General features: G+C 42.1%; 2 protein-coding genes across 9 annotated transcripts in view; both read right to left on the bottom strand.

Moving 5' to 3' along the window:
- The window catches only part of fam189a1 (family with sequence similarity 189 member A1), a gene marked incomplete at both ends in the record, with an annotated part of 77,017 nt that extends 64,308 nt beyond the window's left edge, over positions 1–12,709 (bottom strand). The window contains one exon of the mRNA XM_079184532.1: positions 12,461–12,709. Within this exon, the coding sequence (XP_079040658.1) occupies positions 12,461–12,709 (249 nt within the window). The remainder of the gene's footprint in view (positions 1–12,460) is intronic.
- A 3,147-nt stretch (positions 12,710–15,856) lies between these two features.
- Positions 15,857–25,209, bottom strand: part of tjp1a (tight junction protein 1a) — a 45,847-nt gene continuing 36,494 nt past the window's right edge. For 4 of the 8 annotated variants that reach the window (XM_079168505.1, XM_079168507.1, XM_079168506.1 and 1 more), the window contains 9 exons: positions 23,245–24,078; positions 23,017–23,099; positions 22,681–22,857; positions 22,387–22,493; positions 21,929–22,173; positions 21,197–21,357; positions 20,890–21,110; positions 20,568–20,711; positions 15,857–17,672 (listed from right to left, as the gene is read on the bottom strand). In XM_079168505.1, the coding sequence (XP_079024631.1) occupies positions 17,578–17,672; positions 20,568–20,711; positions 20,890–21,110; positions 21,197–21,357; positions 21,929–22,173; positions 22,387–22,493; positions 22,681–22,857; positions 23,017–23,099; positions 23,245–24,078 (2,067 nt within the window). In that variant the 3' untranslated portion in view covers positions 15,857–17,577. The remainder of the gene's footprint in view (positions 17,673–20,567; positions 20,712–20,889; positions 21,111–21,196; positions 21,358–21,928; positions 22,174–22,386; positions 22,494–22,680; positions 22,858–23,016; positions 23,100–23,244; positions 24,079–25,209) is intronic. The other 4 variants (XM_079168508.1, XM_079168511.1, XM_079168509.1 and 1 more) reach the window with 2 other exon arrangements.

Here is a 25,209-nt window from a genome sequence, read left to right as displayed (position 1 = left end):
AAAACAAATTATTGGTCTGAGAAAGGATGCAAACTTCCGTCTCAGGCATCCATGCCACAGAATCATCCAATGTCAATTTAATTCATAGAGGGAAGTGTTTTTGTATGCAGTATCTCACTCTTACAAAATATCTGAACATATTGCTGGGGGCAACCAACAAGTCCCTCTCTAATGACGATGGTGAATAAGCTGTACAGGAGGAACATGTGCAGAAAGAAACAGATACAAGACTGGAAGAAACAAGTAGCAGCTCCAAAGATGGCGCTGAATACAGACCCGGCCTCACACTTATTTTCCTGTCCGGTCTAACTGCTGTCCAGTTGCTCAGAAAGTGCAGGAGAAGCCAGTGAGCTGTTGCACACAAACACACATTTAAACTAGAATTGTCAAAACACTGTTTTTGTCCTCCAGTACCAGCTAACGAGAGGGATACATAAGCAAGAGACACGGCCAGACTCATTACTCCACTGAACCACAGCTGTAATCGACTTCAACCAAAACATTGCACTCTCCCTCCTCGTTCTGCTAATAGAAGCCTCTTCTGAAGCCTTTGTTGTTCCTGTGTTTTCATATTTATTGTTCTCTCTCTCTCTCTCTCTCTCTCACACAGCCTGTCAGTCATCTCACCCATGAAGACGCTCTTATCCTCATGTGCTACAGCTCGTTCCCTTTCTTACAATAGTTTCTTCTTCCCCTTAAATCTTGTTTCATTAGGAGAGAGAGAGAGAGAGAGAGAGAGATACTCCCCCATCCCCCTCATTCTCTCACCTCCCTCAACTGATGCTGACTGGTAACAAGCTGTCTCTGGCTACCATAGTAACCAACCATGACGAGGTCCTAGTCAAAGTCGATATTGAATAAGAGTACTGCTTCTTAATTCCACAGTTAGAGCTTGTCATCGTATCAAGATGCTTCCATTTCCATCCTGGATCAAAAGCTTCATTTGTTTCACATTGCAACAACTGATTTAGGTGTTAGGCCTCTTGTCTGTCTTCATTCTGTTGCTGATTGTTGGCTGTTATTTTCTGCAGCACTTAAGATGATGTGTTATGTGATTGCTATCTTCATTGATTGGAAGCATTTTGACCTCTTTGCTGAAAAGGCTCTTTTATTGTGAGATGTTTCATGGCACATAAAACATCTTAATGTCCTGCAAGCTGGAGAACTGTCCGATATCATGTCCACAACTTATTTTATGACGGATATAGGATTTTAAAAAAGTAACGCTGTAGAAGACAAATTGAAAATATAAAATGTGTTAATGTGCAAACAACATTGTTTTTTTACATCACCTCTAAAATAATGTTTCTCACATTATTATCACATCACAGAGATTTTTTAAGATGTATTACCAAACTTTGCACATCAGCACAGCATACTCTGGGATATGATGTGCTCATTTTGAAATATTTACTTTTTAATTATTGTTAATCTGCTGATTATATTCTTGGTGTATCGTTTATTGTACAAAACGTGACGATTTGAAAAAAAGTACTCGGAACAATTTCTACGAGCCCGAGATGACATTTTCAAATTTCTTGTTTTGTTGCTCAAACAGTTTAAACCCAAAAGAGAGTTTACAAAGATGTGACACAGAGAAAAGTGGCGAATCATCACAATGGAGGAGCAGGAACTGTTGACTGAAACAACTAATCGATTATCACAACAGTCGATTCTCTGTCGATCAGCTGAGCTTTTCAGTTCTAAAAATACCCGGACACAGTTTCCCTGGCTCTGGTCCTCCCTTACTAAGCACAGTTGTTGGGTATTGATCACTGCAAAAAAGCTTGTATGCAGCATATTTTTAGGTTTTGCACTGCAGTGCTTGGGCCTGCGCTAAATAAGGAGGTATTAAAGTACAAATGGTTTGCTGATGTGTTTTTCTGTGTTTCACCAAATATAAAGATGAAACATGGCAGTTAGAAAGTGCAGAAAGAGGAATTTGTGAAACAGAAACTCGGAGGGGAACCAACCAAAAAAAAATACATTCCAGGTTTCTACGACAGACGTGTGCAAACTCCTGAAACCTGAAAGTGGCAGAGACGTTGACTCTAGTACCAGCTGAAACATGGATCCCACAGAGATGCAACCTCCAGGGACAGAAATGGGCAGCGAGTCGGATCAAGAAGAGTACAGATTATGTGAGGGTGTGTGGGGGTTGAGGCATGCTAACCAAGCTGAAGGGATGCCAAAAGAAACACTCTGAGCTGGAGAGAAGGAAGAGGGAGCTGAAATATCAACCTGAGGGAGGAGCTGATGGCCCGGGGGGCGACTGGCCTCCTTCATGCTGAGCAAACACCCACAGATCCCCCATCATCCCCTGCAGCGCGGGATCCAAATCAGCAGCAATGTCCCTCTTACTTTCTACTCCACTCCCCTTTTTGCATAAATGCTCTCTTCTTTTTCTTGTATAAAGCATATTTCATAAAATCCAAACAGAAAAAAAAGAAAAATCAACTTGTGAATTAAGAGAGAAAAAAACAGAAACTGCCCCAGGACAGTTTGAAAATAAATGAGCTTTTACTAATGTTTCCTTCAGCAAGAAACTGATTTGTCTCTGCAATACCATTCCAATGCACCACAGCAAAGATAACAGATAGGGAAAGACGCAACAAGGCTAGTAAAGCACCTAATAAGGGGATTGATATTGTTATTTTCTGAATCTGAAGAAACAGTAATGCAATAAGAAAACCTACCCGCGAGGTGTGCACAGACCTCAGCTGTGGAGAGAAAATAAGATCCCCTCCTGTCTTTTCTGGAGGCTTGTTGCATTTATAAAACTCCCACTGAGGCTCCTCTAAAAGGCAGATGTGTTACACTGTCAGATCAATCAGTCTGTTCTCTCCTTCTCCATCATCGTTTTTATGTCTCTCACACTCATATACACACACACAGAGGGGCATGCATACGCATACAAAGTCCTTGGAATTTGTCCAGAGATTAACTATTTGGCACGTCTCCCTGTGGCCAGTCCCATCGGCATCGATGAAACAACAGGCAGAGCAGGACACCACGAGGAAATGCATCATTCAGGCTATTAACAATGAAAAATGACTTTAAGATTATGCTGCCGCACTCCACCAGGAGACAACAGCGACTACATTACAGGTGACAAATCTGATCACTGCTAGACGCTGAAGGATTGTTTGTGTGTAATGTGTATGTGTTTTCTACTGATCTAGTGACCTGTTGTTGGCCATTAACTGCTGTAAAGGTTTGACCTCTGACCGGGCTCGTTTATCCTCACGGCTCATTTATCCAAACAAGACATTTCATCCTCGTTACCCACTTCCACCAGGACATTGGTGTATTTGTCTCATAATGCGGTATTGTCGCTGTACTTCGGATGAGATAGAGAGACGAAGTATTGACGTAGCCTCCGGCCGTTCCAGCAGCTTCCAGCTAATTCAATGAAATGTCTTAATACGTTTTTTCTTTTTTCTTTTCATCAACCTTCCTGAAAAAGTGATACGTGTTCCTTGGTATTCAAGCTCTCAGTGGTTTATACACTCTGGTTGAACAGCATCTAAGATGTCTGACGTCTAAGAGAAAAGTGTTTATGTCAGATGGCAACAATCGAAGGTAAGGGGGGAAAGTCTGCTCTCACAAAGTGTAATTATGTCTTTTCAATTTATGCATTGGTATAAACTTAAGTGGAAACACCAGATATTTAAATTAAAAAGTCGCAATATTGCAAAAGCACATTCTAGGCTTGCCTGAAGTGAAAAAGTTGTCGTATTGATGAAACTAAATGCAACAAAGTGCAACAAAAAATAAATCAATGCGAAGCATTTGACGTAAACATCCACTGAAGATGTTGCTCCTCTGAGGAAAGAGATGCAATGAATCTGACATATCGGACAAGCACTTAGTTCTATATACACTCAGGGCTTTACTGTCCATATTCTAACTTAAATGAATATCTATTCTTGTCATTTCAGTTTGAACACTTTACCTGATTTGACAAAGTTAAACAAAGATTCATTTGTTAGCATTTAGAAAACCACAGCTCCCATAAAATGTCATCCATAATAACCGCTAATGCTCTTTATTCAACTTTTTCCTTCCAACTATAATCTCTGCTGTCTACAACTGTCCTTTTTCTCTCTCTCCGTCTCACTGCGACAGCCACTTAAAGTCTGCAAAAAATGGCGATGTGTAACCTGAGCGATGGTTTGGAGTTTCATGAAAAATAGAAATATTCAATAAATAATATGAAAATAACAATATGAAATGATGAAAACATTCATCATCCCTGTCTGGACAGCCACATGTTGTCGAGCAACGTTGTGCTGCAGGGCTGCATTTTTCATTTACTTAATTTCAATTTTCACAAATCACTCTGGCTCTTAATATCAAAATGATTTTTTTTGTGCTCAGACTAAAATTTCTTGTAAACAAGAGTTCATGTATGAGCTAAAACGCCTCTCAGATTTGTCTCTCTAGGCTCTTGATGCATCTTTTCTTACCGCTTGATTAACCTCTTAAAACAGCTTTCAGCTCAGTGGTCGGCTACATTCTGAGGGCCAAACCGAGAGTAAGACGATGAAAAACATAAAAGAAAAGCTGTTACACTCTTCTTTCTTTCCGTTTCATTACAAACGGTGTGTATCTGTCTTAATACACACAAACAACCACCTTGTTGCTCAGCTGTCGAGGGTGTACAACCAACCTTAATGTCTACTCCAGCTCCATATATACACAATTAAATACACAGAAGCACACACTCACACACCCCTGACCTGCCCTCCCACATGTGTACACACATAAAAGCACCATCCAACACAACACAGCTGCTAATCATAGAACAAAGGGAGGCTCCAGTCAGCAGGCTTTGCCATTGATCGGCTGTAGAAAGCAGCAGGGAGGCATGACAGTCAGCTTTGTTACATCAGGAAGAAGTTACGGCTCAATAGCAGGTACAGGATGGAAGTCAAACACTGTCTCTTTCTGGTGATGGCCTGTCGCGGCACGCCACTGAAAAACTCTTAATACAACTATATCAATATCATAAAGGGGGAGGAAGTGGATGTCTGCCACTTCACTGGAAACTAAAACTCTCAATTCAGTCCAGATAAAAGACAAGTCTGAGTCACAAAGCTTCTCTTTTCTGTTGGATTTGACATGAACACACGCAGGCAGAGTAACTGTAATCACAGGTGCTGTACAGTTGCAGCACCTGTGTGAGTTTTTTCCTCAATGCAACACCCTCATCTTCAAATAGCTAGACATCATGGCAGACGTTTGTCTCTGGCCGTCTTCCGCTTCCCTCGTTGCTCTGTTGTCTCTGCTCTGGTTTCCCTGCCTCCCTCTGAGCTCAGTTCAACCCTGTTGGCCTTTTCTATTCAACAGTCTGCAGGCAGACCTGCTGGCGGCCTGGTCAGGGCTGTTTGTAAAGAAGTGCAGCATCAAGCATTCTGTCAGACGCGTCCCGGGCTGCGGGTCAGACCAACACACAGACACACCATGAACAAGAGCCGGCAGAGGAAAGAAAAGGAGGATTTATGACAGATCTGTGATGTATCCACAAAGAATTTGATCATGCATTCAAACACATGAAAAAATGTCCCCAAACATGACCCATCTTTCTCTTTCTCTCTATTTCCTCCTACGTGTATTTTCAGGGTCAGTTCGGGTCTAAAAACGTCCAGAAAAAAAAGAAATCTACACACAAACCAGCTTCACTCTTCAAAAGATCTAAATAATTGTGCTTGTGTTTTTTTTGTGTGTGTGTGTGTGTGTGTGTGTGTGTGTGTGTGTGTGTGTGTGTGTGTGTGTGTGTGTGTGTGTGTGTGTGTGTGTGTGTGTGTGTGTGTGTGTGTGTGTGTGTGTATGAAGGTGTCTGTGAATACAAATGGGGGAGTGTGCAGTGATGCAATGTGTATGCACACGTTTGGGCACTGTGGGGTATTTAAAAGATCCTCTAGACATGTTTTCAGTACTCTGCATGGAATAATAATTTGAGCCCGGTATGGTTTTTCCACAAAAAAGTTAAATACATTTTGCAAAATCTACTCCATCGATCTCATTGAAAAAAATATAATAAAAAAGATCCCTTCTCAGTGTTTGTGCAGTGAAGGATTCGTGTTTCTACATCTCACTGGTGTGAGTACTACAATAAATGCGGGATCACAATTGGCTTCCAAACTAGTTGAGCTGTTCGTGCGTACACGTGTTAAACTCATTAAAGGTGAGCACACAGCAAGCCGCTCTCTTCAGCAGATGAACATGAAAACAGCCGTCTGGTGTCAAAGACACACGTCATTCTGCACAGTGAAGCTCAAACATCCAAGAGAAGAAACAAGAAACAAAAACACATGTTCGAGTGGAGGAGGACTTGATTGACAACTTGAAGTCCATGCCGTACATTCACTCAGACAAACACACAGTACTGATGAGACTTTGAGCCAGCATTTTACAACTCTGGAACTTATCATGGCAACAATCATCTGAGCCGAGCTGCAACAATTCATCAATTAGTCTATTGATGGTTGACATGTGAGAATTCCACATTGATTTAGTCTTAACATTCTAGTAGATTGCATATTTTGAGACATCTTGTGCTCTAGCTATTAAACTATTAAACCAAAAAAAAAACAATCGCAAGATTAATCAATAATGGAAATAAGATAAACACACAAGCTAAACAGCAGAACTTAATTGTTCACGCACAGTAAACTAAGAGGAATATGGCCTTGCACTGATTTGACTGGCCAGCACAATACTCTGCAACAACACCACGCTGCAACGGTTTTCGATGACCCTGCGTATGTTTTCCCCAGAGCCGTCTGCGTCAGGACCCCCGCGGTGTCACTGCAGACCTTCCACAAAGAAATACAACCTCAACATTCATCTTTTTTTCTTTGCATTTCACCGATGACTGCTTTGCCAACCAGGCGTAGTGCACAGCCAGGTTTTCAGCGAGGTTGCTTCATTAGGGAATTAGTAGCGAGGAGAGCAAGAAAAAGAAGGGATGGCATGTAATAAAGGGACCTGAATCTTTCAACAAGGCACAATCTGAAGAAGTTCAGATCCTCCTGTACCCGGTGTTGAACATGGATCATGAAACACCCCCAAAAAATATCAGAGCACAAGCAGCGGGAACGAGATGAGGCAGAAAGTCTGGATGCGTCTCCAGCTATAACAGCGAAGCACAGTGAGACAGGGAATTAAGCGAGGTTGACAACTTGAAATATTAGAGCCTCTCTCAAACAGTGTGTGCGTGTGTGTGTGTGTGTGTGTGTGTGGGAGCAAGGACAAACTGTTCTTTCCACCATTATGGTGCTTACTGGTAGCACTGGAGTGGGGGCAGGATGCACTGGAGGGTCCTCAGAGTAATGAGTAGCAGCAGGCTGAGTGCCTACTTACTTATTATGGAAAAGGTGCAGCAGGAAAGTGAATTACAACTGTGTGGCGACACCTCGGCACGGACTGAGCGCTAAAACCACATGATATCATCACACTCGCTTTAACCGCCATTGAGTTCACTGCAGAGATGTTAAAAAAAGAAGAAAAAATAACACCAAGTAAAAATAATGATGATTGATGGAATCCATCTAATTAGTTGATTTAAGACAGGCCGGTCCGGCCGCGAGTGGTCTGGTCTGGGCGCATGTGTGCTGACTACACCTTCCATTTAATCTAAACTGACAGGATGAGTGAAGCGGCTGAGGAGCCACGGCCTCTATTGACAGCTGGGATTAAAAGGCTGCATCAAAGCAACAAACGGCCCAGCGGAGCTTTGTGTCGAGTCCCAGAATAATAGAATAATGCTTTTATCACAATGTGCACAACTGGACGGTCAAACCATGAGATACTTTGAAACTTGTGATGCCATTAAAGAATGTTGATTAAATGTCACATCCCAAAATAAAATGTCTTGTTTTTCAGAGGAGAGTTTCTTCTACAACCTGCAATTGCTGAAAAGATCAATTCACCTAAATACAAATAAATAAAAAACACTTCTGTCACACGTCTTTTTCTAGACATGCAGGTAGTTTTTGGTTTAATTTGTCCAGGTTTAGAGATACTTGACATTCTAATGAAAAGAAAACTGTGTGAGCTAATACTCGTTACAAACTGATTCTTTCTTTTCGCAGCTCTCTGAAGAGTAAATTATTACTGAGCACGAAATAACCTTGAGAAAGGCAAAAGAAAAGAAAAGCTCCTGGAGTGACAACAAAGGGACACAAACTACTTTATCGAAATAGAAATACATGTGAGTCTAAGCTCAGTAATACACGTATTCACAAAATCCTTAAACACCAAGTATTCAAACAAATATGTTTTGGCTATTTGTGCACAACATTACATTGATATTCACTTTGAAGTCAGAGATATAATTAATTGATTGTAACTTACCACGTATCTCTCTTCACTACACCAAAACCTAAAAAATAAATCATCAATAGTGTTTCGGTTTTCCTGACAACAACAACAACACCTGAATTGACTTTATTCATTCTCAACCAACACTGTAGTATGAGTATATTTGTGTTCATGTTTGGTGTGTTTTTGTCTACAGATCTGTTGCCAGGAGACTAGCGAAGCCTAATAAACCAGTTAATTAATGATGATTCGCACTCCCCTGCTGCAGAAGAAGCAGAACCCAGCAACTAAACAATCAAATCAAAGAAATGTCACCTCTTTGTCTTCGTGCTTTCTATTCCTCACTGAGACCACTCAAGACAAAAGGCTGCAACATGCAAACACAACCAGATTAGATATGCCCAAATCTGAGGTCTTTCCATTTCTCTATGATAGGCCTTGTAGCACTAAACTTTGTTTTCCTGGCTTTCATATCTCAACACAGCACAAAACACACATGTTGGGTGAGAAAATCTCTGAAGTTCTGTATTTAGAATCAAGCGTAATGATAGAAACAGGAGTCTAATGCCATGTAGGCACAGCAGTACTTTGAGCCAAATGCTAACGTCAGCAGGCTAACATGCTCACAATAACAATGTTTAGCAGGCTTACTGTAAAGTTCACCGTCTTAATGTAGCGTGTTAGCATGCTGCTAATACGTGTACTAAACAATGTAGAGTTGGTGGGAATGATTAGTTAGTTTTCCAGGTATTTTCTCAAACACCAAAAATAAACATTGTCTGGGAACAATGGACTGTGTGCCGGCAGATGTTTTAATTAAACATGTATTTCACAGGCGAAAACTAAAGTCAGTATGATTTATCCTCTGGGGAACATTAGTTTTTGTACACAATGTCATCGTGACCCATTCCATAATTGTTGACAACATTGTAGTCTGGAACAAAGTCCAGACCTGACAAACTAATAGCCGTCCCTCAAGAACAGCTAAAAAAGAAGCTAAGAAGTTAAAAACTTTACTTCAATGTGGACCTGTGTCGTCTTTCAACAAACTCACCAGCAAAAGGCAGAGAGCCTCCCAACATGTCCCCACACACAACACAACACCCCCCTACAAAACACTTTCACAGCCTTCTACACAAACACAAACACGCACTCCGGCAGATTAGTGCAGAATTTGCAGACGGCTTGTGCTGGAAATGCGGCAGAGAGATCTGCCTCACAACAAATACCAAGAATGCAGTCGTAAGCCGCCTTTGTCACGTCATGGTCTGTAGATTTGGGATCTTGGAGTGTTACTCTTAGAAAAATGTAGCCTTCTCCCACACAACCAGGAGGGAAGCGAGGAGAAGTATCCTCCTCTAGAGAAGAGAGAGAGGAAATCTCATGGTGCTACAGAAAGAGATAGGAAGCATCAAAATCTAATGTGAATTTGTAAATGATGCCTGCAGTAACTCCTTCTGATGGATTTACATATTTTGTCTACAATGTTTTTATTCTCCGTGACAGGAAATGAGAAAGGAGAAGAGAGGCGGTTTGTGTATCGGTGCATGTGTGTTTGGACACTTGGATCACTTCAGAGCTTTAATTCATGGAGATGCGAGGTGAACGGTAATTTGTTCTGCATGTCAGTTGCTGACGGCCGCAGAGGCCCTCTGGCTCGCTCGGCCACATCGCCTCATTCATTAGCCAAACACGGCAGGGCGGCCGTGATTCACAGCCAGCAGGTAAAGCAGCAGGTAAAGCAGCATTGCCTAAGGAAGCGGAGTGGAGGCAACTGTATATATCGTTCGAACTCTGCGTAATTTTTTGTCACAAACAATGACATCTACTGGAAGTCACTGCGGCTGGCTGCTTGTGTGCCGAGCTAAAGGGTTACAGCAGCGGTGTGGGGTGATTACAAGCTGGGTGCGAGAAGGAGCAATATATTTGTAGGATTAGTCTCTGTTGGTCAGGCAAGTGTGTGTGTGTGTGTGTGTGTGTGAGAGTGATATTGCTTTCAAACATGCAACTCTTAACATCAAAGCTGTAAAACATGTTTTTCTCCAGAGTGAGGAAAATCAGGATGAAGGAGACAGATCCATTGATATGCACTACACTGAAGAGGGATATATATTGTGTGTGTGTGTGGGGGGGGGGGGGCTCTTCAGTGATTGCACTGTGTAAGAAGTAAAGATTACGCCTTCTCTCGCTGTGAGCATGATGAAATCCCACAATACCAGTCATCACACAGAGATCCTTAATGACGTCCCACCGTGACCACACACAAACACACACGCAAACACACACACACACATGCGCACACACCTAGATACGTTGAGGATTTGTTTTGCTGTCACTTTCCTCATTAGCTCAGTTCACCAACATGGCAGGAAGCTCAACATAAAGGCTTCAAGGTTCAACGCTAAACTACATTTACAGGCTGAAAGTCACGTTGTCGAAAAGCTGGTTTACTCCTCGTGACAGGGACACTTGTCTGCAGGAGATCAGAGGTTCAAATAAACAACTTGAACATGGACACACTGCACTAAAGCGTTTCGAACAGATATTCAGGATAACCACCTTCTATCACGCTACACTCACACACACGGAGCCAGAGAGATAGAACACTTTCCTTCTCTAAAATTAGCACTAGATTAGCTCTACAGAGTCTTAAAGCTACACAAGGCAAGCTTTTGTGTACAAATACACTCGTCTTATTAGACTGAATTACAGAGCGGAGTTGCAAAAAGCATCCCAGAACACCTAATTGAGATGCTTTCGATTTGTCTCATTTACCCAGAGAAAAAATCAAATCAGCTCCGAACAGCAAACAGCTGCTGTTTTTTCTTTTAGCATAAGTCAACATTAAAGACCAAATGTAATGAGCCATTTTACATAAGAAGATTTAACAGTGTTTTCCGCAGGTCGGAGCTCTCGGCTTAACAACAAAGAACGACTTCCACAGTTTGATTGCTTGTGGGCAAGACACACCAGGGTTTGGTGCACAAACAGAACAGAAGGTAAGATGCAGCACCACAGGCTGACAGACCTCAAATCAGCCCGAGGCACTGATGAAGAATGTGCATTGACCTCTGACCCCTGTGGTTACCGACCATTCCCCTATAACTATACACTCCCACACATACGGGCACTAACACATGTCCTTTCTCTCTTTTCTCTCTCTCTCATATATAAGAACATCTACCCATTGACACTTTATATTTCCATCACTGCTAGATGCACACACCTACACCCACACACATACACTCTCACACACACACACACACACCTACACACCTACACACAAACACACACACACACACACACACAAACAAAGAGATGGCCCTTGTGCCACAGACCTCCCCACACTGCACTCTGCCCTGCTGCTTCTATAATTAATGGAGAAGCCATGCTCTGGGTCTCTGGCAGGAAATCAGGGATGTGTGCATTCATAAATATTTACGGAAATCACCATGAAAATTTCACATGAAGAAGAAAAACACATCTCAAACACAACACATCCCACAGCACAAAGAGGAAGGAGCACTGTACAGTATTTAAAATATCCTCCTCCTTGACTTTACTGTATCTCTGTGTGGGTGGGTGTAGGTGTGTGTGTGTGTGTGTGTGTGTGTGTGTGTGTGTGTGTGTGGTGGGTGTGGGTGGGTGGGTGTAGGTGTGTGGTATCACTGATTACCACATGGCTCTGCATCCTCAAAACAATTTACTAAGGGTTGGCTCCAGAATTAATTCAAAAACCAAATGTCTTCCTTTTCATGCAGTGGCACACCAATTAGTTCAGCTCTCTACCTGAGATTAAATAACTCCATGTCTTTGAAATCCAAAAAACACCATCAAGATACATTTCTTAAACTCAGTCAGTATCCATATCAACATTTTATAAAACTGTAGGCAATACGATATGTGATCAATGTAGGTGACAAAATGCCTATTTGCCCCAATATGGATGTTAATAATTACAAAAGTAGGCTAAAAACAATGTCCATCTTATTGCCATAGTGTCTCAATAATAGCACGCTCTTGATATTAGGATACTACTCCATGTTTATTCTTCTTCAGGAGGTGGAAAACTTGCATCATGCCTGACTCATGCCATCAAATACAACCAGCATCGTGTAATTATCGTACTCACAGAGAAACCTGCCCAGAAGGGACACGAGTGCCGGACTCTGGGGGATGTGGTGAGAGCCAGAGCCGCGAAGCTGACGGCCAGGATGAGGCTCCCGAGCACCATCTGAGAGACTCCCAGAGCCAGCATGATCCTCGTCCGGGTCCGGTACTCCCTTAGCCGGGACAGGCTGCGGGACAGCGACGCGGGGCTCAGGGACCCCGGGCCCCCGAAGCCGCTGCTGCCGCCGCGGTGCAGCGCGTTCACAGGCATTTTCACTGAAGGGTACGAGAAACACAGCAGCAGATAAAGGACAATAACATCCACAAACAGCAGAGTCGTTGTGTGTCCGCCCGCGGTGCGCTGGTAAACGGTCTAACTCGAGGTCAGTGTCCGGTGTGGATGATCTCCATCAAATTAAGACGCCTCGGAGTCGCTCCAATTAGAGATGCGCTGCGACGGATGGGAGGAGAAAGGTGAGGAAAGAGCGGACTGGAGGCACCAGATGTTCAGCGAAACACGCACAGAAACTGTGAAGATGTTCAAGTCGCAATACAGAAAATAGACCTCTGGAGTTTCTCGGCGACTGCTTCGGCAAAGAGCCCATTCCTCAAAAAGTCCACACGCGAAAAAAGGCGAAAACAAAACAAAAACCGCATCATCCCGCTGTCAGCCAGCCTTGCACCATTGTCATGCTGTCATGCTCTTCTCTGCAGGCACTCCAACTACTCGAAAGCGAGAGACGGAACGTGGTTAAGACGCGTGTACAAAAACAACCGGTGCCCTCCTTGAAGATTAAACAGAGAAAAATGTTGGTATCACACAGAATCTGTCTTTTTCTTTTGGTGTCTAAAAATCCGCAGTTGTGAGCGAGCAGCGTTTCCCCTGTGTGTGTGTGTGGGGGGGGGGGGGCACCAGCAGTGATTTTCACAGACGACAGCAATTCTAACAGCCAGGACAGGAGATGCACACTGCGTATTGGAGATGTGCCACTCTGCGCGTCTTCATGGCGGCGAGCTGCTCGGAGTCTGTTTTACTACGATAGTGGAGGAGGGGTGGTGGGCTCGCTACTACCAGGCAACATCAAAAAACCTGCGCGTGATTTGTTACTCGCTGCTGCTGGTGATGTAAATGCTCGATGAAAACGTGGATCATCACGAGCATATTAGCATATTTTTTAGGAAAGAGCGCACGTTTTGGATGCGTTTTGTATTTGCGTGAAATTAGAGCGTCAGTCTTACAGCTTCTTTTTCATGTGATCAGTTTTAAGTTGATGTGGGTTTACCTTTTTATGAAACCGTGTGACTGTATTAACATCAGCTCCAGCCGCATTGTCATTGAACACTCCGTATATCATGTGTCCTTCATCGTGCAGGCCGGAACGGTGCAGGTGCAGGTGGAAAATGCGGCACACCTGGAGAGGGTTTTACCCGAAAGAGCTCCTTGAAATCAGGTTGGCTGCACATCATTAAACACTCAATAGAACATGTGCTGGCAGGTTGGTGTAACCCAGTGGTTCATGGCTGGTCACCAGTGCTGGAAAGTAACATTTCTTTTGTATTAATTACCATTTTTAAGGTACTTGTAGCCTACTTTGCTTGAGTATATTCCATTTTATGTTACTTTATTACCCATACTTTGTGTTTTCAGATTTTTAATACAAAATCAAAATGTAATAAAGTTTATGTATTATATTATTAAGCTACCTGGCAGTATAAAGTAGCGCCACCTTTAACAGATGCAACATTAGCGATGCTTAAATATCATGCATTAGTATAATAATCCAGTGATATAACATCTTATTCAGGGCCATTCTGCTTAATAAACAGGCCCACTTTTACTTTTGGTACTTTCAATATGTTTTGATGGTAATATATATATATATATATATATATATATATATATATATATATATATATATATATTGTTTTACTTGTAACAGTGTATTCTTACTGTATCCAAGTTCTATCATCTGGTTATGATCCAATTTAAATGAAAGGGAATTTAGAGGCTATATTTCACAAGGAGAATAAGAGAACAGAGTAAAAACACACGCAACAGCTTTTCCTCATTATGTTAAGAGCCACTAGCCGACTAATTGTGCAAATGTTTCATCATAACCATTATTTTACCACCTGGCCCCAGACTGGGGAGTTTTCTAAACGCACATTTTAAAAGAATACTATAGGCTACCCTACCAGGTCGTAGGGACTAAAACTAAGTGAAATATTGAAATGCATTAAAATCACAGCTTAAGGACTTTTGCATTTCTGACCTTGTGCAGCACTCATACAGAGCTCAACTGCACCATCTAGCTGTGAGACCTGAGCCATGGTGCCGTAATATCCGTTAATGAAGGGGTATAGTCAGAGATGGGCAGTATTTCTATTACTTGTATTTGAAATACGTATTTCAATTACTTTTGAGTATTTTGTAATTTGTATTTGATAGGGCCAATTAAAAATCTAGCGTAATTTGTAACAAAATACTTTAGAGTGGAGTAATTTTGTATTTAAAATACTCAAAATACTTTCTCCACGAATCAAAAAACAGTTCACGAGTTCAGTCTTCAGATCTTCAAGTCTGTCAAGTTAAATATCTGAGTGTGACAGATGTCAACTAGCTTGATGAATAACTTATGTCTGGGTCTGGCTACATAGCCTACTGTATATACATGGTGATGGTTATAATATCAAGCTAGCGATCGATGCTAACATGCTAATGACGCTAGCATGCTGTCTAGGCTAGTGCATAGCCAGTGTTTAGCAAGTTAACTTATCAGTGGAGTAGCTAGCTATAGGAAGAGGGAGATTGGGAGCTTGTATGTCGTATGTGATGAAAATTTTCTTGTTGATACAAAGCCAAAGTTTATGGGCTGTTAAGTCCCATTAATACAAACATATATATATATATATATATATACATAATCAATCAAGTTGTTGTCTTTCAATAGCTTTGCTTAGTTACACTGACATTCTGTGACTGTTCTTCCTTTTTGTGGGGTTCACCAGAGCTTTGTGTACATTATATAAACCTGAATGCTCTGCTATACCAAATTGTGAGAAAACAGAAAATCCAGAAAAAAGTATTTTACCGTATTTTAAATACAAAATACATGTATTTTGTTACATTTTCTGGCACCAGTATTTTGTATTTTGTTGTAATACATTTATTTGGGGGTATTTTGTATCAAAATACATTTTAATGTATTTTTGCCCATCTCTGGGTATAGTCACGTAGCACCCATGGAGCTGAAATAAACAGTTCATTAATAGAGAAGTTAGCAACAGTCATTTTTCAAACAAAAACGCCCCAACGTTGAAATTTGAATATATATATGAATTATAAGAACAGAGAGGTCGTGATCATCAGAGGTAAAGAAAACAGCAGTCACAACCATAAAAAAACTCACGTACAGTCTTTACTTTAAAAATGATTTTATTTATTAATACAGTGGTATACTTAAAATTGTGTTGCAGAGGAGGAAAAAAAAAAGTCAGCCACAAGTGAAGAGCTAATATCCAATTAAAGCCGTGTTATATCTAAAAATAAAATGGTACTGGTGTGCCATACATCATATATTGTATATTAGTAGAAAAATACATTTAAGGGCACACAATACAGCAGCCAGTATCACAAATCAGTGAGGGGGACACTTTGAGAGCACACCCTTTTTAAAAGAACATGTTTTAAATGTATTTTAGCCCAAGCACTTTCCTGATCCTCAAAGAGCCATAAAAAGAGCTTTTTTTGTGTGACCGTAACGTAGTGTGAATATATCGGTAGAAAAGATGTGATGTATTGTTAGGTTACAAGTTCCAAGGCTCGAGGTTATATCCAGAATACAAAGATAACCACGTTCACTGTCTTCCACTTTTTAAAACATGTTTTCTCTAAGTTTTATACAAAAAAGAAAAGACATACAAAAAGTTCATTTACAAACAAAAGAAACAAGGCAATATGCTAGCTTTATTTACAGCCACTTTTCCATTTTTTTTTTTCTGTTTTGAGTTATGCATAGCAGATAAAAGAAGAGCATACCTTTGTTATCCTTTAGAAATTGTTATTGTGTGCTAAACCCAGGTTCATTTATACAGAGGGTTCACCAAAGAATGGCAAAACAAATGACATTATACCATAATTTATCATAACTTATTGTTTTTTTCTTAATGAAAAGTGAATAATCTGCAGATAAGGCATCACTGCTTATTTGTGTGTGAGTGCAAAGAGTGCACCGAGAGAAGACGAGATAGAGAGAGAGAGCAACAGATGCGAGGAAGAAACGGAGGAGGCTACTGGACCTGAGTTAAGAACATGCATAGATCTCCCTCAGGCTGGAAGGAGAGACGTGTTACTCTGGAAGAAATTAAGCTACAAGATATCACTGCAGGAAAAGGAAGAATACAGAAGAACGTCTCTAGAAAGTGTGCTGCTTGGGTTCATGTCCAGCTCATGTTTTGCCAACTTCTTCAACCGATACTTCACCGTCTCTGGTTCAACTTAACCTCACTTCTGTCTCAAACCTTCATTACAATTTCCTCAATGTGGAAAAAACCGTGGAGATACACGTTTGTATTCAGTCACCTGAACTGAAAAATAACAAGATGTTGACTTGTAATTGACTTCACGAGTAAAACGTTTAGTAAATCTTCTCTATACTACTATATATACTGTATGCATATATAGCATAAATATACCAACACAGATTTTTGACGCATTTATGCTGCCTCAAAAGCCTCATCTATATTCATGTAATAATTACATTAAACATCGCCTTATATAGAGTGTCAATCCTCAGTGGCATGGTGCATGCATCCATGGTTTCATTTCACATCAAAACTTCAAAACGGGGAAAGAGTTTAAAGAACAGCTTGTAACCGTCATCAGTGTCTTCGCCTTCATCCAAGGGTGCAGTTAACAGCACAGACTGGATCTTCTTCATACTCCATTATATAGTGTGTGTGTGTGTGTGTGTGTGTGTGTGTGTGTGTGTGTGTGTGTGTGTGTGTGTGTGTGTGTGTGTGTGTGTGTGTGTGTGTGTGTGTGTGTGTGTGTGTGTGTGTGTGTGTGTGTGTGTCCATCCTCTTCAGTTTACGCCCCATGGTTCCACATTCAGTAACATCACACCTGCTGGTCCATCCTTAAAAGTGGTCAATGAGCACAGAAACACAGTTGGCTCCCACCAGGTAGTTGGGGTCTCCGGGGAGAGACTTGTTCTGCCAGCTTTTTGGGTCACCTGTGGACAGACAGACGGCGGCACAGTGAGCGATAACAGCTGCTTGTTTGTGCCCATTTCAAGCTGCAATGCATTTCATAAGCACGATACACTTACAAAGTCCTCTTCACACCACAACAATCCACAAACTCAAATCTCATTTTAAAAACAGCACTCACTGCATTGATTGTACTTACTGTCTGTAAGCCATGTTATGTAATATCACAGGGTTTTGTGGCCTATAAAAGCAATTTATTAGTTTTATTGAATGTCCCCAGCCTCAGTCACTGTAGGGCCGGAGTGTAATTCCAATTATAAACATTCAGGTCTGTGCCAAGAGGAAAGGTCCAGTGATCAATCAGAGTAAGCACAGCCAGAGGTCCACTGATACAGTACAGACCGACTATAAATACAGCCGCCTCCTCCGTCTGTAAAGGGTCAAGCTTGTGCTTAAACGTGGGTGACATGTCAGAGATAAATGTGACCTAACGACCATCTCCCGGTCAGTTATGCAAAAGGAAAGGCAGAGGGAGAAAGACACACACTTTATAGTAAGTTGTAAAGATGTTAGATGTTGTGTCACTCTGTCTTCTAGACAGCGTGTGGTTTAATAGTAGGCTCATATTACTGGGCTCTCATAACTGTTTCCTTCTTTGGCTGGTTGTTGAGCACAGGGTTGGTGGTTTGATCCCCAGCTAAATAATACGATACTGGTTTGTTTGACTTATGTTGAGAACTGTTAAAACCAACTACCTCAGCTAGGTTTCCTTTTTGGTTCAACTGTAAAAAAACTAAACTTGGATAAGAACCTCGTCATCTGGGCCGGCCACTGGTGGGGGATTTGTTTGAGATATTCTGGATGTTGACCAAAACAACCCACTGTGCGCCAGTGTTCACATTCTTCCCTAGTCATTAACATGTTCTCTCTCTCTCTCTCTCTCTCTCTCACACACTCAGCTACACAGTTAGAGTGAGCGAAGCAGAGACACTAATGAAGTCTAATGACGTTCTTTTTTCCCTAAAGGACGCAGTGTGCCGAAACGCTGATCTTTAGAACGCCCAATAACAAAAAAATGACTTCCCCCTCCTTACAAGAATAGGTGTGACTGTTCCTTCACTTCCTCGGATAAGGAAAGCACACAGGTCACATGTCGGAGTGGTGACGGGAGTAAGAGCTGGTTTTTATTTGGCACTCTTGAATATTTCAGAAATAACTTTGTAGGAGGTCTGACCGGGTAATTTGGAGTCCAATTTATGCTCAAACAACATAAAAAAATCACAACAAACATGATTGTTATGATGACGTTGAAGGTAACTTGTGGGCTTTTTTGTAATTTTCTCTTAAAATAAACTCATTACGTGCATTGTGTGTATCCTAGGACTGCAACTAGCAGTAATTTTGACTAGTTCTACCAACAATCCAAAACCCAAATCTATTCCATTTTAAGTTTTAATTATCTGAAAGCTCCTAAAATTTTCCAGCGAATCGAGCTATAAGGTCACTGATGAACCGTAAAGTTACATTTTCAAAGCGTCTGCGGGTGCATAGCTAAGAATGTTGGAACGTCACTACCACCAGAGGATCAGTGAAATAGCGTCAAACAGTCGTCAGCCACGGGCATCACGTTACGAGGATGCACATGTTACTCATCTACAGTTTAACGCAGTGTACACAGAAGAGAGGCAGTCGGATGCATCGGAGGGAAAAGGAGAAGCGAAGTGAGAAAAAGCAGAGAAGGGACGGGAGGAGGCCAGAGAGCGGCCTTGCTTTACAATAAGAGGATTAGGACTCAGCCCGATAATCCTCCCACAATGGAGCAGGACAACGGAGTGAGCTCACATCTCATTCAGCGCTCCAAGTCTCATCCTTAAAATGAGGCTAATTAGCAGCTAATCCTGACCACTGCCAAAAATGACCACTGTTTTAGAAGACGTGAGATGTGAGCGGGGCAGTGTTGGGAAAAGAGAAAGAAGGAATTAGTTCCTTTCTTCAGTTCTTTTTTTTAACTTTCTTAGCAGGAGCTCAACTTCTCATCGAGCTTAGTTCATTTCTCAAATGTTTGTTTGCTCAATTCCATGATGGACTAAATGATGGCCTACTAAAAGTAGCTTGTCTGGCTTTTAATTTCAACATTCTCTCTTTATCTAAGCTGAAGCCAGTGTGAAAGACCAATTAACTGGGAAAATCATATTGTCAGCTGAGAACTACCTTGGATAAGAACAACACTCGGCCAGACAGAAGCTAAATTTGGAGAGCTATATTTTGACACGATAACAAGATGTCTTTGTGCAATTTTTCTTTTTTCCCCTGCAGGATAAAGACAGACATTATTGGTTATGACAGTGTCCCAATTTCCGGAGAGATCTATAAAAGCTGTTCTTCAGGTCAGGATTTGGGTGGCTATGTGAGAAGAATCTATCCGAGCAGAGCGGCATGCATTATACTTCTACCTGGTGAAATTATATTATTATACAGCCAGGCGTCCGATGAATGAATGTTAAATGAAATCAGAGAAACATGTTAAAATGACTCAAGAGGTGAAAAATAAGAGAGAAATTCTACAATTCAGCATGTAAAAACAATGAGGAGGGACTTTGATCTGAACACCAAATAAAACCCCAGTGATGCAGTGATTTAGAGATTGAGTGGAAAAATGATGACAATGAATCAATAAAAGCAATAAATTGTGAAAGAAACAGAGATTTTTCCCCCCTAGATTGATTCTCTCATGTTGAGTGACCAAAATATTCAGATTTTCAGATTCTGTTCACAATTTTCTCATAGTTTTTTGATGAAGAGAACCAAAACTAGGGGTAAAATCTTCAAAGAATTATAATTAAACAGTGACCCACAACCCTCAAACTGTCACAATGCCAGCCCAAACGACCCCGAAGAACAGAGAGTGCACAGCATACCCGACGAGGAGTCGGAGGATTTTAGAGCAAAAGACCAACCATCAGGGGTCATAGACGCACAGTGAGGTAAGCGCAGCTCCACAGGCTTTGAAAACTTGAGGCCATGAGGTCCACACATCACCAGAGGGCTGAGCAGAGTCTCTCCTGTAAATACAAACACAGGATTCAGGACGATTCAAAGCAAACATACATAAGAGGGTTTAAATGCAAACAGTGCTGGTGCCATGGAACAGTTAGTCGGTCTTAATAAAGTATCCAATCATTTAAATATGACTCAAGAAAACCCCCTGGCTTCTTCATCCCTCCATCTTTGAGGAGTTACCTTTTTCCTTGTCGAGCGGCGGCAGGATGCTGTTGTCTCTGCAGACTTTGAAGTAGATCTCCTGCTCCACACCTTCAGGGATAGCACCCTGTGGGATAATGATGCTGACACCTGTCTCAATGGAGCTCAGGACGCCACCGTTAGAGTTGAAGACACCTCGAGCTGTTGCGACCACTGTGTGGCCCTCGTCTTCATCCTCGTCATCATCCAGGGCACTAGGACTGAAGGGGTGGAAACCGTTACTTTCACGCCCTCGTATTGAACAGAACACTGTAAATTGAATCTGTGGTCAGACTGAGTTCGTTACCTCACAGGGATGGCCTTGGGCACAGCGTTGATGTTGTTGTGCTGGTGTTTGGAGCGGTGGTCCATAGTGCGTGTGAAAGTGTCCAGGCCACTGTCGGGGTCTGTGTTCTGGGTTTTGGGTATCTCTGCTATCTGAGGCTTCACTGGGCTGGAGCTCGGGCCCTGTTCCCAACACAGACAGCAACAGTGAAGCGAAGAGCTTGGAGCTGAACTTACTTATGTAACAACAACCAACAATCAAAAGATAGAATAAATAGCTCCTAAAAGAGACCCGAGCGGATTCAGTGTACATTTACATCAACCAGGATGTCCAAAATCAAGAAACGGTTTCTAGTCATGGTTTCTAGCGCCATCCATTACTATCATGCTGTCGGTTATTAATAAACATTACACAACAGTTATTTCAGATCAATCTGCTCTTTGTAATTTTGCTCAGAACAGTTTTTAAAAAGTAAAGAAATTCCTGTAACCAATTATAATAAACTAGATGTATAGGGAGGTCAGTATGAGATCAGATGCATCAAGTATTACTAAAAATATAAGCGACCCAATCAGCTGTGAATTATATAAAAAAATAATGACTGAACTGGAAGCTATTACTAAGAGATAATCTCTTTGCTTTCACAGTAGAAGCTTAATAAATACAGCAACATAGCTTATGTAACCCCCCCCCCCCCATGTATTTGTAATTATTTGACCCTCTTTAGAGGGCTGCACTACATCGACCGCTTACCTTTGGAGCAGGGTCAGGCTTGTCATTGGGCAGAAGGTTGTGGTTGAATTTAGGACTGTCGAACATGCGTGCGAAAGGCTTGGCTGACGTGGTGTAGGGCTTGGGCGCGTAGCGGTTGTAGCTGGTTGCTGGTGGAGCTGTTTTTGGAGGATGTTCACCAGTGCCGTTAACTGGAGACTTCTCGGGGAAACTCTTGTGAGGCAGGAAGTTGGTCTGGACAGTGTCGTCCCGGCCAGGAGGTTTGGCTGTGGAAGAGCCATGAGGGTCAGCCAAAGAGCTCCACATTGTGTGTCACTGAGTGTATTTGTTTGTATGGAATCACGTACACTTTGGCATACACAGCAGGTCCCTCAATAGTACAGTGTGTGATACAAATGCATCTTTACGTGATTACAATCTAGTATAAGATAATAAAATCCCCACTACAGGTTTTTTCCTTTGATAGAAGACATTTGTACCTTCAGGTGCGGGTTTGGGCAGTATGGTTGGTGGCAGAGAAGGCGTCACCTGGGGAACTGGTTCATATTTTTTCTCCACTGGAACGGGTTTCTCCACCGACTCCATCCTTAAATCACAAGACCAAAACCATCAATTCAAGATTCACAGTAGAAATGACGATATTTATAAAAAACACAACTGATGTTAAAAGGTAGATTAGATTCCTAATCTACCTCCCAACTATTTCCTTCCAACTAATGAAAGAAGTTTCATAACAAAACTATACGCTTGGGAATGTGGATGACGAGCCTCACCTGGGGTAGTTGTTAGTTGTTTGTGCTTGAGGCTGGGGTTTGTTGGGACCGACCTGGAGCCTGTCAAAGTAAGACAGCTGTTTCCTGTAGTAGTCTTCGTCCTCATCAGGGTCGTAATGGTTGGAGCGCACAATGTCATCAGCAACGTTGGACGGAGGCTGCTGAGGCCCAGGGGCCCTGGGGTAAAAAAACAAGGTGGAGATGGTGAGATCAGAGCAAGAGAAGAGGAGTTAGCGATGGCAAATGGCCAAAATAATAAATAATACAATTAAAGTGACTAATTACACAATTTAATTTAAATATTTATATAAAAACATTGCATAAACATGGGCTTACCTAAAGGTCTTCTCTTGATCCAGGTTGCTCAGAGAATTTGCCTTCGGGATTACTCCGCCTGCTTTCAAAGGTAAATCGGCTGCCTGTGATAGCAAAAACAATTATTATGAATATTAAATTCAATATTAAGAATCTGAACTTCTGATGTGCTTATTTCTGAAGAAGTTGAAGAGCAAATATACAAGTTAAGTACACTGGTAACAACTATAAGTGCATAAAACAGTTCACCTTGTTTCCAGATAAATCCCCTGCATCTCTGGCTCTATCCACGGACACAGAGCGTTTGTTCTCGAACATCTTGACCCTTGTCAGGACTGACTGTGGCCGCAAGGTGGGGTCCTCCTGTAGCTCATTTCTGGCGGGGAAAGACTTTGGAGCCTCTGCAGGAGACGGTGACGGGGCATCTGCTTTGGGAGGTGGTGTGGGGCTGGTTTCAGAGTTCACAGGAACAGGGTCATACTGCTGAGGTTTGTAGCTCTTTTGTTGTGGCGTTGGTCCCTGGTTATACGTAGGCCGCTGGGCAGCGGGGTCTGGGGAGTGGCCAGCTGAAGGGTAGGCGCTCAGGTGAGGATCCTGGTTGTAATGCAGGTCAGGCCCTGAAGCAGGAGGTGGAGGATCGTCATAGCGGACGGGACCCGGACCTGTTGGTTTACCGTAGCGAGGCCGTCCGTCGAATCCCTGCTGAGGTGGGGGCTCGTCGTAGCGGAGAGGAGGGGTGTACTGGGAGTCAGGGCCATCGCTGTACGGCAGACGGGGATCGTAGCCCTGGGAGTTGGCAGTAGAGAGCGGTTGGCTGTAGGGGTTCCACTGATGCTGGTCGTAATGAGGCACACTGTTCTCGTAGGGCGGGTTAGAGTCATAGTTTCTGTGCTTTGGTTCTGGGTAACCACCTCCGCTGCTGATTCCACTGCTGCTGACGTCATACCGACTGGGTGGGTGGTCGTAATCTCTGTATGACTGTTGGTCAGGGTGATATCCCTGCTGAGGGTTGTAGGTCACAGGCTTCATGCTGTGATTGATTCTCCCCGCGTTGTCTACGCTGTATGGATCCTTCTGAAACATCTACCAAACAAATACACAACAAAGAAAAATGTTAACAACTGCACAGGTTCCACTAACATTTTGCACAGACAGAAAATATGTAATATGAAAAACTGGACATACAAAAGTCCGTTAAAAGATGAGAAAATTTGAATATTAAAAAAACGTCTGTTAAATTAATTGCAGAAGAAGAAACAAGGGAAAGACCTGAAATAGAGAAACTGAGAGGGAGGGTTACTGATCAGATTATATAGTAGATTAAATAGAAATCGCAGCACAGCCAAACACTTATTGCAGCTGAAAAACATCACAATGTAACACTGCAGCTCCAAATTAACATTGAAAAAAAAAAGAAAATACAAAGTTTAAAAAAAAAATACAACAAAACAATGGGATGCATTTTTCTTGTCTAACCTGAGAGGATATGAATTTGGTAAAAAAAGTGTAACACAAACTACTTATAGAATGCCGATTGATAATTTGACTAATACTTTGTGGTTTCTCACACATAATGTGTGCACCGCTACATTCACAAGGGAAAATGTCACCCACCGTCTTGATGCAATTATTAACATAAACATCCACAATAATATTTAACATTACAAGCACATACCCATTGTACAAAAACAAATATTTTAAATCCTGATTATCGGGAAGTAGCCATTAATTATCCATCCTAATCAGCAGAACATTTGTGTTGAGCTGGTCTTTGTTACTTGGCCATGGCGACATTTTAAACGCAGGGCAACAAATAAAATAGAAAAATTAATGGAAAATTAGTGGCTACTTTTACAAGGAAACAATTCAATCTGCACTGATAAATACAGCACAACGAGAGCTACCTCTAGTGGTTAACAGAGAACGAGGCAAACATGTTGCAGCCATGCAAAGAGGATAAGCAACAGTGAGAGCCGCAGGATTTCCACCTCTCCCCTACATGTAGGCATGTCAGCACAGCCATCACCTCCAAGCCCACTGTTGTTTACCAGCATTTGCTCACACGTGCACACACACACACACACACACACACACTCTTGCACGCACAATAACGCCCACAAACACATCTCGGTCTCTTATGGGCAGCACTGTGGTCAGCGGACATGCAGGGCGGCAGGAGAGAGAGCGAGAGAAAGAGAGAAGCGTGGCAGCAGG

The sequence above is a fragment of the Pholis gunnellus genome (genome assembly GCF_910591455.1).
Source record: "Pholis gunnellus genome assembly, chromosome: 1".
NCBI classification, from domain to species: Eukaryota; Metazoa; Chordata; class Actinopteri; order Perciformes; family Pholidae; genus Pholis; species Pholis gunnellus.
The sequence above is the reverse complement of the archived record's forward strand: the minus strand, read 5'-3'. Positions and strand labels throughout refer to the sequence as shown.